General features: G+C 39.5%; 2 protein-coding genes across 4 annotated transcripts; both read right to left on the reverse strand.

The window, feature by feature from the left end:
• Nucleotides 1-1,147: 1,147 nt before the first annotated feature.
• On the reverse strand, nucleotides 1,148-5,894 carry LOC137047978 (serine/threonine-protein kinase pim-3-like). 2 transcript variants are annotated; one of them, XM_067425918.1, is made up of 10 exons: nucleotides 4,904-5,894; nucleotides 4,382-4,639; nucleotides 3,950-4,252; nucleotides 3,413-3,619; nucleotides 3,124-3,218; nucleotides 2,931-2,981; nucleotides 2,381-2,762; nucleotides 2,108-2,287; nucleotides 1,571-1,719; nucleotides 1,148-1,285 (listed from the first exon to the last, which is right to left on the reverse strand). In XM_067425918.1, the coding sequence occupies exons 1-9, from the start codon at nucleotides 4,932-4,934 to the stop codon at nucleotides 1,577-1,579; spliced, it is 1,650 nt and encodes a 549-aa protein (XP_067282019.1). In that variant the 5' UTR covers nucleotides 4,935-5,894; the 3' UTR covers nucleotides 1,148-1,285; nucleotides 1,571-1,576. The 2 variants fall into 2 exon arrangements, with proteins under 2 accessions (XP_067282019.1, XP_067282020.1); XM_067425919.1 differs by lacking the exon at nucleotides 1,571-1,719 and having other exon boundaries at nucleotides 1,149-1,285; nucleotides 4,904-5,878.
• Nucleotides 5,895-7,346: 1,452 nt separating this feature from the next.
• On the reverse strand, nucleotides 7,347-11,542 carry LOC137047701 (serine/threonine-protein kinase pim-3-like). 2 transcript variants are annotated; one of them, XM_067425531.1, is made up of 10 exons: nucleotides 11,104-11,542; nucleotides 10,582-10,839; nucleotides 10,150-10,452; nucleotides 9,613-9,819; nucleotides 9,324-9,418; nucleotides 9,131-9,181; nucleotides 8,581-8,962; nucleotides 8,308-8,487; nucleotides 7,771-7,919; nucleotides 7,347-7,484 (listed from the first exon to the last, which is right to left on the reverse strand). In XM_067425531.1, the coding sequence occupies exons 1-9, from the start codon at nucleotides 11,132-11,134 to the stop codon at nucleotides 7,777-7,779; spliced, it is 1,650 nt and encodes a 549-aa protein (XP_067281632.1). In that variant the 5' UTR covers nucleotides 11,135-11,542; the 3' UTR covers nucleotides 7,347-7,484; nucleotides 7,771-7,776. The 2 variants fall into 2 exon arrangements, with proteins under 2 accessions (XP_067281632.1, XP_067281633.1); XM_067425532.1 differs by lacking the exon at nucleotides 7,771-7,919 and having other exon boundaries at nucleotides 7,348-7,484; nucleotides 11,104-11,541.
• Between the last annotated feature and the right edge of the window lie 268 nt (nucleotides 11,543-11,810).

An 11,810-nucleotide genomic window follows, 5' to 3' on the forward strand; every position in this document is an offset into this window, starting at 1 on the left:
AAGTTTATTTTTATTTGTATATATATATAGTGTATGATTTGATTTTTTTTTTTCTCCATGAAATGGGTAGATGTTTTTAATATTTGATTGTATCTGAACTATTTTTAACACCAGGGGATTGTAAATAATACTTTATTTTTTATTTTTTATAAAAGTCGTTGACTAGGAGACTTGGATACTTTATTGAAAATCTGTTATGTACATTTGAAAAACATCTGTGGGTAAATTATAACGACCTCAACCTGCATCATGACGGACCTTTTGATTTGCTATAAACTTTGAGATGGACCTAAATCTTTCTAATAATATAAGAATAGCTTATTTAACCTAAATATCCCCTGGGTGTGTCATGCATGAAATGATATTATTTGTAATTTTATTGTCCACAGGCTCTAGTCTCATTTATTGTAGGGTTATGTTTTAGACGGGCTCTACAATGCAGAGAAGTTTGCAAACAGAGATTTTAAACAGTTTTATTTTGGGAAGCACAAAATAGTCATTTGCCTTTTCTCTTCAAAGGTTAGCCAAAGACAAAAAGAAAAACAAAGACAACATTTCTTTTTCATTCATTAAAGGCATTTATTTACAGGGGTCACATATATGGATTGTTCATATACAAAGCACTATATAAGTGTGGTTTATTTATAAAGCCCCCACCACTACAGAGTAGCCCAAAGGGCTGTACAATAACAATAAAAAATGTCAAAAATGTTAAACAGACAAAATAAAACAACCATCAGTAATAACAGAAAAGGAATCAACAGTTAAAAGCCTTAGAGAACAAGTATGTATTCAATCGAGATGTAAACGTGCCATATGAGGGTACGGCTCTGATGTCAGATGGAAGGGTTTTCCACAGTCTCGGACCAGACACAGAAAATGCCCGATCCCATTCAGTTTTCAGGCGGGTTTTAGGAATTGCAAGTAGGAAGAAATGTAATGATCTTTGAGGTCTACTAGAATTCATTTAAATTTAATTTCGTAATATTCATATACCATGGGAAGCTTTATAGACACAGAGCGACACCTTATAATAAATCGGAAATTTAACGGGAAGCCAGTGCAGTTTTTCCACTACTGGGGTAATATGTCCCCTTTTGAGTAAATGTGTCTGTGATGACTTGATGACATGTCTTCAGTCATGATCTTCTTGCTCAGACGTGGGCCGGCTCCGAGATCTCTGCTGTGGCGGCTCGAGTTCCCTCTCAGGTTGGGGTTGGACTTCAGGCTTCGGGTCGAGTCTCGAGCTCAAGCCCTCCACCAAGGACAGCAAGTATGTTATTTCCTATACAATGCAAAGATCATATGAGCAAGTCAACTCATGAATGTTTTTTTAGAGCTGATTTACAACACAACTGAATCACAGGTTCTGTTATTTTCCTGTTTATTACAGTGAAGCCACTTTGAAACAATCTGTATCGTATAAAGCGCTATATAAATGTGAAGGTGACGTTGCTCGACTATAGCAAGAACTTTACAATGAACACAAATTTGAAAACCTCCCTACAAATAATCCAGAATTTAAGACAAATGGCAATAATTCTACTCTGTCTGTTACACTTCCTCACACCTGAAATCACTGATCGAGTGAATCTCCTGAACTACTCCAAGCTACAGTCGAGTCGTCATTTCTAATCCATTTATGTTGTAACATCTGCTCTAGCGTCGGCCGTTTAGTCGGATCCCCAGTTAAGCATTGCCCAATCAGATCCATGCATCCTGTACAAATTTGAATAAGGAGAAAGCTGGTTAGTCATGACCATGTAAAACATGATTAATATAATGTGTGCATAATGATGATGTATGGAATGGAAGCATGCTTTGTAACGTGTTTAGCATCACAATGCTCTGTTCACTTTTGACGTCTTCATGACCCGTTTATTCTTTGAAGGTATAAATGGAGCTAATTTTGGCTTTCACTTCTGCAAACAAAAATCAATTTATTTTCCCGTGGCTCCGCCTGCTACAGTAGCCACGCCGCAAACTCTCGCTGTACGTTGATATGTGTTTTAAAAAACGTACGTACGTACTTTACCTTTAACTGTTTCTGTACAGAGCTTTTGCTTTATGTGCGTGTTTATAAATGTTATCAATTTCATTCACTCACCTAGGGATAAGTTGCCATTCTGAAATCGAAGTTTCGCTTGTATGGTCTCCATTCTATTGCGAAAAGGACGACGTGCGTTCACCATCTCATACAGCAGCACTCCCAGAGCCCAGACATTTGCTGGTACGGCGTGGAATCTGGGTTCTGTGAAGACTTCAGGTGGGCAGTGGTCCTGTAATCCTGACATTTGCGCATTGTTGAGTTTCCCTTTTAAAGCATCAGAATAATTAGTAAATCACTACATTCCGGTTTCCAGACTCCCAAAATGCTCACCAAGGTATGCGCTGCTCTCGTAGCCATCACTGCTAAATAGCTGACCGCAGCCAAAGTCTATCAGCTTGAGCTCGAAGGTGTTTTTCTTCAACAGGATATTCTGTGCATTAATATCGTTGTGAAAAACACCATGCTCGATGCAGTGTTGTACCGCCAGCACGGCCTGTTGCATGAAGACCCGTGCTACTGTTTCACACAGTCCAGGATGACGAGTGAGGGCGTCCTTCAAGCTCTCGCAGGGTTCGGGGTTCTCCAAAACGAGGGTGAATTTTCGAGGGTGTTCAAACCACTCGTATAGTTGTATGACGTAGGGGCTGATGGGTTCCCGCCTCATCATTAGCAGCAGCGCCACTTCTGTAACGAGAGGTTCGGGATGCCCAGGCTAGAGAAAAGTAGTAGACAGAAGTTAGCTTTTTCAGCTCAAAGTTATTTGGTGGCTAATTTGTCAAATCACATTTACACCTAATGCTTCCTATTGGTTGTATTAACTACAGTAATCTGCACTTAAACAACTAAATACATACTCAGGTATCATATTGGGCCAACTTACAATATCAAGATAAAGAAAATTGTCAAATTTGGTCATCCGCTTGATGGCGACCTGCAAAAGCAAAAAACAAAACAAAACAAAAACGGTCTCAATAACAGTAACAGTATTCAAGCAGCTGACCATCTGTGAGTTGTTTTACATATGTTTTGATGCATGCATTGGCAAAATGTTTGTACAATTCGGTAAGATGTACCCTTTTGCCATCAAATTTGCGTGTTCCCTCGTACACACAGCCAAACATTCCGGATCCAATCATCTTTCCCACATTATATAGCGACTCAAGGGACTCTGAAAAACAAGCAGACAAATATGAGCTTGCTAGATCCATTGTTTTATTTTTATTTTTTTTTAAATATCAGTGCTAGTTGTGTTGAGAAAGTAAGATTAATATTCTCTGAAAACAAGCCATTAGATATTTTCGAGGAAAACAAGACGACAATATTGTTTAGAATAATGTTGAGAAATAACGACCGGCAATGTACCATTATTTGGCTCGACGACGGAGTGAACGGGCGCAGGTGAGGACGGCTTAGGATCAGGTTCTGGCTCCAGATCTGGTGGAGGGACAAAAGGCTCCACGACATCCACAGCGCTGAGGCAACAGCAGCAGAAAGGACTCTTCATAGCCTTCCAGAGCCTCTCGAGGAAAGAATGAATCACATTCCTCTTCCTAGATCCTGTGGGTGTTTCTGAAATGAAGAAAACAATTGAAAACACTATTAGAGACATCTCTGATGTAGAATTGAGGAAAGCTATAATGACATAACTTACAATTCACTGTTGAATTCTTATCTGTAATGTTACAAATCCAATACAATGGAGCTATTTCTAAGCTATCTGCCTTTGACAATTCAAAAGCAATTAGTAGTTCATGGCTTATTGAGAATGTTGCTATGTTCCCATTAAGTTAAGAAAACATTATATCTAAATGTGCCATTAACGTTCAAATCTCAGCTAACTTCTCAGCTAAAAATCTCTATCTGTACACTTTACACTGGCCAGCCTTATGTCAATCTCACCTGTTGAGCTCTTGTTCGCAGGAGAAGCCTCCGTGGCACCCTGAGCGGTTCGGCCATTTGAAGTCTCTGTTGGCTCAACAGGAACTTGACCTGGCAGCGGAGGGCAGAGCCACCCTTCGAGGCTGTCGGACCTGGACAAACAGTCGTCGCTGAAACTGCCCTGTTCGCTTTGGCTATCCCAGCTATCACCACTGCTAGGGCTTAACAACTGCCTCTCTAGATCGTCCAACTTCCTCTCTAGATCGTTTAACCGCCTCTCTATTTCGTCCTCGGGGAGGGACAAAGATGGTGAAGGTGAAGCATCTGTGGAAGAGATTTTGAAAATAAACATTAATAATGTCTGCGTTCACATCCAATTGTTACTTTTTTTCAACTTTCTATTTTCAAAAGCCAAATCATGTATCAACTTCTTTAACGAAAGCCTATTCTGACCTCTGTGAGAGCGTTCGAATGAAGAGGATGGACGTCCATCGTCTGGGCTCTGCCGGCTGCCGCTCTGCCACTCCAACTTCCTGTCAGCCTGACCTGTGGACACAGAAACAGAAAACTCGCAAGACAGAGGTGTTAAACATCCAGGAATCTTCTGTGTGTGGGTCGGGTCCTGCGGCGCATCCTGAGCAAGGTCACCAGAACCGGGTCTCCAAACCTCCTGAGGGAAAGTAGCTCTACTGGATCTGGAGCGGCCCGAGGCTGGAATATTGCAGACATCACATAACTTAGTTAGTAACGTTTTCATAATAATCAATAACCAGTGTCAGTGGTCAATTACTAATTTGTACTGTAGACCTTATCAAATTGTAAAGTTGATTTCATATAAAAAGAAATCAACATGTGACCACTTAGCTTGGAAAATTAGGGGATAAAATGGGTTACCTGGCACAAGTTTCTTCACATTAATTAAGTCAATCATTGGACAACATCATACCATAGCCAAATGAAAAATCAAGTACTCACCTCCTTTTTCACCCATGTGAGGCATCGACATCCTCCTCCAATCTGCAATAAAATACAATACAAAATACAATACAGAAAAAAAGAGAGAAGACAACGATCTCCTCGGAAAGAAAAGAAGAAAAAAAATAATAGTAATAAAAAATAAAGTTAAATAAAACTCCCAAACTCCCTCTAAAACAAGAAAAGAACAATGAAATAAAAGTGCCCTGCAGAAATAATAATATGAAAATATACAAAAACAACAACAAAAAGCAATGTAAAGGATAGATCCTCGATCCGGTCTTCTAGAATGAAAGTGTTTTCTTAGCAATCCTCCGAACAGCTTCGCAAGATTCGCACAGAAAAATCAGCAAAAGTCTCAGTCTGGATTCGCCTCGCCTCTCAACAACAGACAGACAGACAGCGATCGATCGGGTCGGGTTTGTTTATGCATTCAGAAGAATTCATAACACGCGGTCGCTGTAGCAACTAAAATTCGAATAAATCATGAAGCGCATATCGGAGCTTCACATCTGAACTTAATTTCGTCCTTTTTTTATTTAATACATAAGAAATGTGTTCTTTCTGAACAGTTATTCCTATTATTGTTATAATAAACCGGAAGTATTTGTGCCCAATTTTATTTTTATTTTTTTGCTGTTTTCCGCATATACAACCACGTCATCAAACCGGTTAGTAGTAGAGTGGTGAAGAAATCCAAATTAATAAAGACCATTTATGATTTTACTAATGAAGGAGTGGAGGATGAATTTCGTCGTGTATTTTATAATGATAAACACTATATTTCTCAAACAAATCACGGGCTAATTTTCATTTTTGGATGAACTAACCCTAGAACCGCAGGGGTCGTTGTAGCCTACCTAAAACCACCAGGGGGTAAAATTTACCCATGCACTTTTACCGTTTTGATGTGGCAAAATAAAAAAAATAAAAATCATGCGCACGATAAATCGAGGGAACAAATTAATAAATTGTGTGGACGAGGGAACGAAGTAGTAAATTGGCCGCCCCCCTTGTATTAAGTCATGTGCGGGACTCCATATTTTTGTCTTGTGCTATTTTAAGCAGGCTACAAATATCACTTTTCGGTGAATATAGGCTAAACCAGCCTGCAATGACAACGAGAATTAGAAGGAAATAAATACATATTTGGGTGGTGCAGTGTTAAATGATATATAAATAATGTTATTAATAACCCGTTATTTAAATGACTAATAAAGCGCAATAGTAATTCACCGCACTGCACAGGCTGTATGACTCAACGACCAATTCAAGTGCACAGTTTCACCAAATTAAGTTTATTTTTATTTTTATATATATATATATAGTGTATGATTTGATTTTTTTTTCTCTCCATGAAATGGGTAGATGTTTTTAATATTTGATTGTATCTGAACTATTTTTAACACCAGGGGATTGTAAATAATACTTTTTTTTATTTTTTATAAAAGTCGTTGACTAGGAGACTTGGATACTTTATTGAAAATCTGTTATGTACATTTGTAAAACATCTGTGGGTAAATTATAACGACCTCAACCTGCATCATGACGGACCTTTTGATTTGCTATAAACTTTGAGATGGACCTAAATCTTTCTAATAATATAAGAATAGCTTATTTAACCTAAATATCCCCTGGGTGTGTCATGCATGAAATGATATTATTTGTAATTTTATTGTCCACAGGCTCTAGTCTCATTTATTGTAGGGTTATGTTTTAGACGGGCTCTACAATGCAGAGAAGTTTGCAAACAGAGATTTTAAACAGTTTTATTTTGGGAAGCACAAAATAGTCATTTGCCTTTTCTCTTCAAAGGTTAGCCAAAGACAAAAAGAAAAACAAAGACAACATTTCTTTTTCATTCATTAAAGGCATTTATTTACAGGGGTCACATATATGGATTGTTCATATACAAAGCACTATATAAGTGTGGTTTATTTATAAAGCCCCCACCACTACAGAGTAGCCCAAAGGGCTGTACAATAACAATAAAAAATGTCAAAAATGTTAAACAGACAAAATAAAACAACCATCAGTAATAACAGAAAAGGAATCAACAGTTAAAAGCCTTAGAGAACAAGTATGTATTCAATCGAGATGTAAACGTGCCATATGAGGGTACGGCTCTGATGTCAGATGGAAGGGTTTTCCACAGTCTCGGACCAGACACAGAAAATGCCCGATCCCATTCAGTTTTCAGGCGGGTTTTAGGAATTGCAAGTAGGAAGAAATGTAATGATCTTTGAGGTCTACTAGAATTCATTTAAATTTAATTTCGTAATATTCATATACCATGGGAAGCTTTATAGACACAGAGCGACACCTTATAATAAATCGGAAATTTAACGGGAAGCCAGTGCAGTTTTTCCACTACTGGGGTAATATGTCCCCTTTTGAGTAAATGTGTCTGTGATGACTTGATGACATGTCTTCAGTCATGATCTTCTTGCTCAGACGTGGGCCGGCTCCGAGATCTCTGCTGTGGCGGCTCGAGTTCCCTCTCAGGTTGGGGTTGGACTTCAGGCTTCGGGTCGAGTCTCGAGCTCAAGCCCTCCACCAAGGACAGCAAGTATGTTATTTCCTATACAATGCAAAGATCATATGAGCAAGTCAACTCATGAATGTTTTTTTTAGAGCTGATTTACAACACAACTGAATCACAGGTTCTGTTATTTTCCTGTTTATTACAGTGAAGCCACTTTGAAACAATCTGTATCGTATAAAGCGCTATATAAATGTGAAGGTGACGTTGCTCGACTATAGCAAGAACTTTACAATGAACACAAATTTGAAAACCTCCCTACAAATAATCCAGAATTTAAGACAAATGGCAATAATTCTACTCTGTCTGTTACACTTCCTCACACCTGAAATCACTGATCGAGTGAATCTCCTGAACTACTCCAAGCTACAGTCGAGTCGTCATTTCTAATCCATTTATGTTGTAACATCTGCTCTAGCGTCGGCCGTTTAGTCGGATCCCCAGCTAAGCATTGCCCAATCAGATCCATGCATCCTGTACAAATTTGAATAAGGAGAAAGCTGGTTAGTCATGACCATGTAAAACATGATTAATATAATGTGTGCATAATGATGATGTATGGAATCGAAGCATGCTTTGTAACGTGTTTAGCATCACAATGCTCTGTTCACTTTTGACGTCTTCATGACCCGTTTATTCTTTGAAGGTATAAATGGAGCTAATTTTGGCTTTCACTTCTGCAAACAAAAATCAATTTATTTTCCCGTGGCTCCGCCTGCTACAGTAGCCACGCCGCAAACTCTCGCTGTACGTTGATATGTGTTTTAAAAAACGTACGTACGTACTTTACCTTTAACTGTTTCTGTACAGAGCTTTTGCTTTATGTGCGTGTTTATAAATGTTATCAATTTCATTCACTCACCTAGGGATAAGTTGCCATTCTGAAATCGAAGTTTCGCTTGTATGGTCTCCATTCTATTGCGAAAAGGACGACGTGCGTTCACCATCTCATACAGCAGCACTCCCAGAGCCCAGACATTTGCTGGTACGGCGTGGAATCTGGGTTCTGTGAAGACTTCAGGTGGGCAGTGGTCCTGTAATCCTGACATTTGCGCATTGTTGAGTTTCCCTTTTAAAGCATCAGAATAATTAGTAAATCACTACATTCCGGTTTCCAGACTCCCAAAATGCTCACCAAGGTATGCGCTGCTCTCGTAGCCATCACTGCTAAATAGCTGACCGCAGCCAAAGTCTATCAGCTTGAGCTCGAAGGTGTTTTTCTTCAACAGGATATTCTGTGCATTAATATCGTTGTGAAAAACACCATGCTCGATGCAGTGTTGTACCGCCAGCACGGCCTGTTGCATGAAGACCCGTGCTACTGTTTCACACAGTCCAGGATGACGAGTGAGGGCGTCCTTCAAGCTCTCGCAGGGTTCGGGGTTCTCCAAAACGAGGGTGAATTTTCGAGGGTGTTCAAACCACTCGTATAGTTGTATGACGTAGGGGCTGATGGGTTCCCGCCTCATCATTAGCAGCAGCGCCACTTCTGTAACGAGAGGTTCGGGATGCCCAGGCTAGAGAAAAGTAGTAGACAGAAGTTAGCTTTTTCAGCTCAAAGTTATTTGGTGGCTAATTTGTCAAATCACATTTACACCTAATGCTTCCTATTGGTTGTATTAACTACAGTAATCTGCACTTAAACAACTAAATACATACTCAGGTATCATATTGGGCCAACTTACAATATCAAGATAAAGAAAATTGTCAAATTTGGTCATCCGCTTGATGGCGACCTGCAAAAGCAAAAAACAAAACAAAACAAAAACGGTCTCAATAACAGTAACAGTATTCAAGCAGCTGACCATCTGTGAGTTGTTTTACATATGTTTTGATGCATGCATTGGCAAAATGTTTGTACAATTCGGTAAGATGTACCCTTTTGCCATCAAATTTGCGTGTTCCCTCGTACACACAGCCAAACATTCCGGATCCAATCATCTTTCCCACATTATATAGCGACTCAAGGGACTCTGAAAAACAAGCAGACAAATATGAGCTTGCTAGATCCATTGTTTTATTTTTATTTTTTTTTAAATATCAGTGCTAGTTGTGTTGAGAAAGTAAGATTAATATTCTCTGAAAACAAGCCATTAGATATTTTCGAGGAAAACAAGACGACAATATTGTTTAGAATAATGTTGAGAAATAACGACCGGCAATGTACCATTATTTGGCTCGACGACGGAGTGAACGGGCGCAGGTGAGGACGGCTTAGGATCAGGTTCTGGCTCCAGATCTGGTGGAGGGACAAAAGGCTCCACGACATCCACAGCGCTGAGGCAACAGCAGCAGAAAGGACTCTTCATAGCCTTCCAGAGCCTCTCGAGGAAAGAATGAATCACATTCCTCTTCCTAGATCCTGTGGGTGTTTCTGAAATGAAGAAAACAATTGAAAACACTATTAGAGACATCTCTGATGTAGAATTGAGGAAAGCTATAATGACATAACTTACAATTCACTGTTGAATTCTTATCTGTAATGTTACAAATCCAATACAATGGAGCTATTTCTAAGCTATCTGCCTTTGACAATTCAAAAGCAATTAGTAGTTCATGGCTTATTGAGAATGTTGCTATGTTCCCATTAAGTTAAGAAAACATTATATCTAAATGTGCCATTAACGTTCAAATCTCAGCTAACTTCTCAGCTAAAAATCTCTATCTGTACACTTTACACTGGCCAGCCTTATGTCAATCTCACCTGTTGAGCTCTTGTTCGCAGGAGAAGCCTCCGTGGCACCCTGAGCGGTTCGGCCATTTGAAGTCTCTGTTGGCTCAACAGGAACTTGACCTGGCAGCGGAGGGCAGAGCCACCCTTCGAGGCTGTCGGACCTGGACAAACAGTCGTCGCTGAAACTGCCCTGTTCGCTTTGGCTATCCCAGCTATCACCACTGCTAGGGCTTAACAACTGCCTCTCTAGATCGTCCAACTTCCTCTCTAGATCGTTTAACCGCCTCTCTATTTCGTCCTCGGGGAGGGACAAAGATGGTGAAGGTGAAGCATCTGTGGAAGAGATTTTGAAAATAAACATTAATAATGTCTGCGTTCACATCCAATTGTTACTTTTTTTCAACTTTCTATTTTCAAAAGCCAAATCATGTATCAACTTCTTTAACGAAAGCCTATTCTGACCTCTGTGAGAGCGTTCGAATGAAGAGGATGGACGTCCATCGTCTGGGCTCTGCCGGCTGCCGCTCTGCCACTCCAACTTCCTGTCAGCCTGACCTGTGGACACAGAAACAGAAAACTCGCAAGACAGAGGTGTTAAACATCCAGGAATCTTCTGTGTGTGGGTCGGGTCCTGCGGCGCATCCTGAGCAAGGTCACCAGAACCGGGTCTCCAAACCTCCTGAGGGAAAGTAGCTCTACTGGATCTGGAGCGGCCCGAGGCTGGAATATTGCAGACATCACATAACTTAGTTAGTAACGTTTTCATAATAATCAATAACCAGTGTCAGTGGTCAATTACTAATTTGTACTGTAGACCTTATCAAATTGTAAAGTTGATTTCATATAAAAAGAAATCAACATGTGACCACTTAGCTTGGAAAATTAGGGGATAAAATGGGTTACCTGGCACAAGTTTCTTCACATTAATTAAGTCAATCATTGGACAACATCATACCATAGCCAAATGAAAAATCAAGTACTCACCTCCTTTTTCACCCATGTGAGGCATCGACATCCTCCTCCAATCTGCAATAAAATACAATACAAAATACAATACAGAAAAAAAGAGAGAAGACAACGATCTCCTCGGAAAGAAAAAGAAAGAAAATAAATCAAACAAAATAAAGTTAAATAAAACTCCCAAACTCCCTCTAAAACAAGAAAAGAACAATAAAATAAAAGTGCCCTGCAGAAATAATAATATGAAAATATACAAAAACAACAACAAAAAGCAATGTAAAGGATAGATCCTCGATCCGGTCTTCTAGAATGAAAGTGTTTTCTTAGCAATCCTCCGAACAGCTTCGCAAGATTCGCACAGAAAAATCAGCAAAAGTCTCAGTCTGGATTCGCCTCGCCTCTCAACAACAGACAGACAGCGATCGATCGGGTCGGGTTTGTTTATGCATTCAGAAGAATTCATAACACGCGGTCGCTGTAGCAACTAAAATTCGAATAAATCATGAAGCGCACATCGGAGCTTAACATCTGAACTTAATTTCGTCCTTTTTTATTTAATACATAAGAAATGTGTTCTTTCTGAACAGTTATTACTATTATTGTTATAATAAAGCGGAATTATTTGTGGCCAATTTTATTTAATTAGTTTGGCCCTTTTTCCGCATATACAACCACGTCATCAAACCGGTTAGTAGTAGAGTGGTGAAGAAATCCAAATTAATAAAGACCAT

Source organism: Pseudorasbora parva, chromosome 19, assembly GCF_024679245.1.
Source record: "Pseudorasbora parva isolate DD20220531a chromosome 19, ASM2467924v1, whole genome shotgun sequence".
NCBI lineage: Eukaryota > Metazoa > Chordata > Actinopteri > Cypriniformes > Gobionidae > Pseudorasbora > Pseudorasbora parva.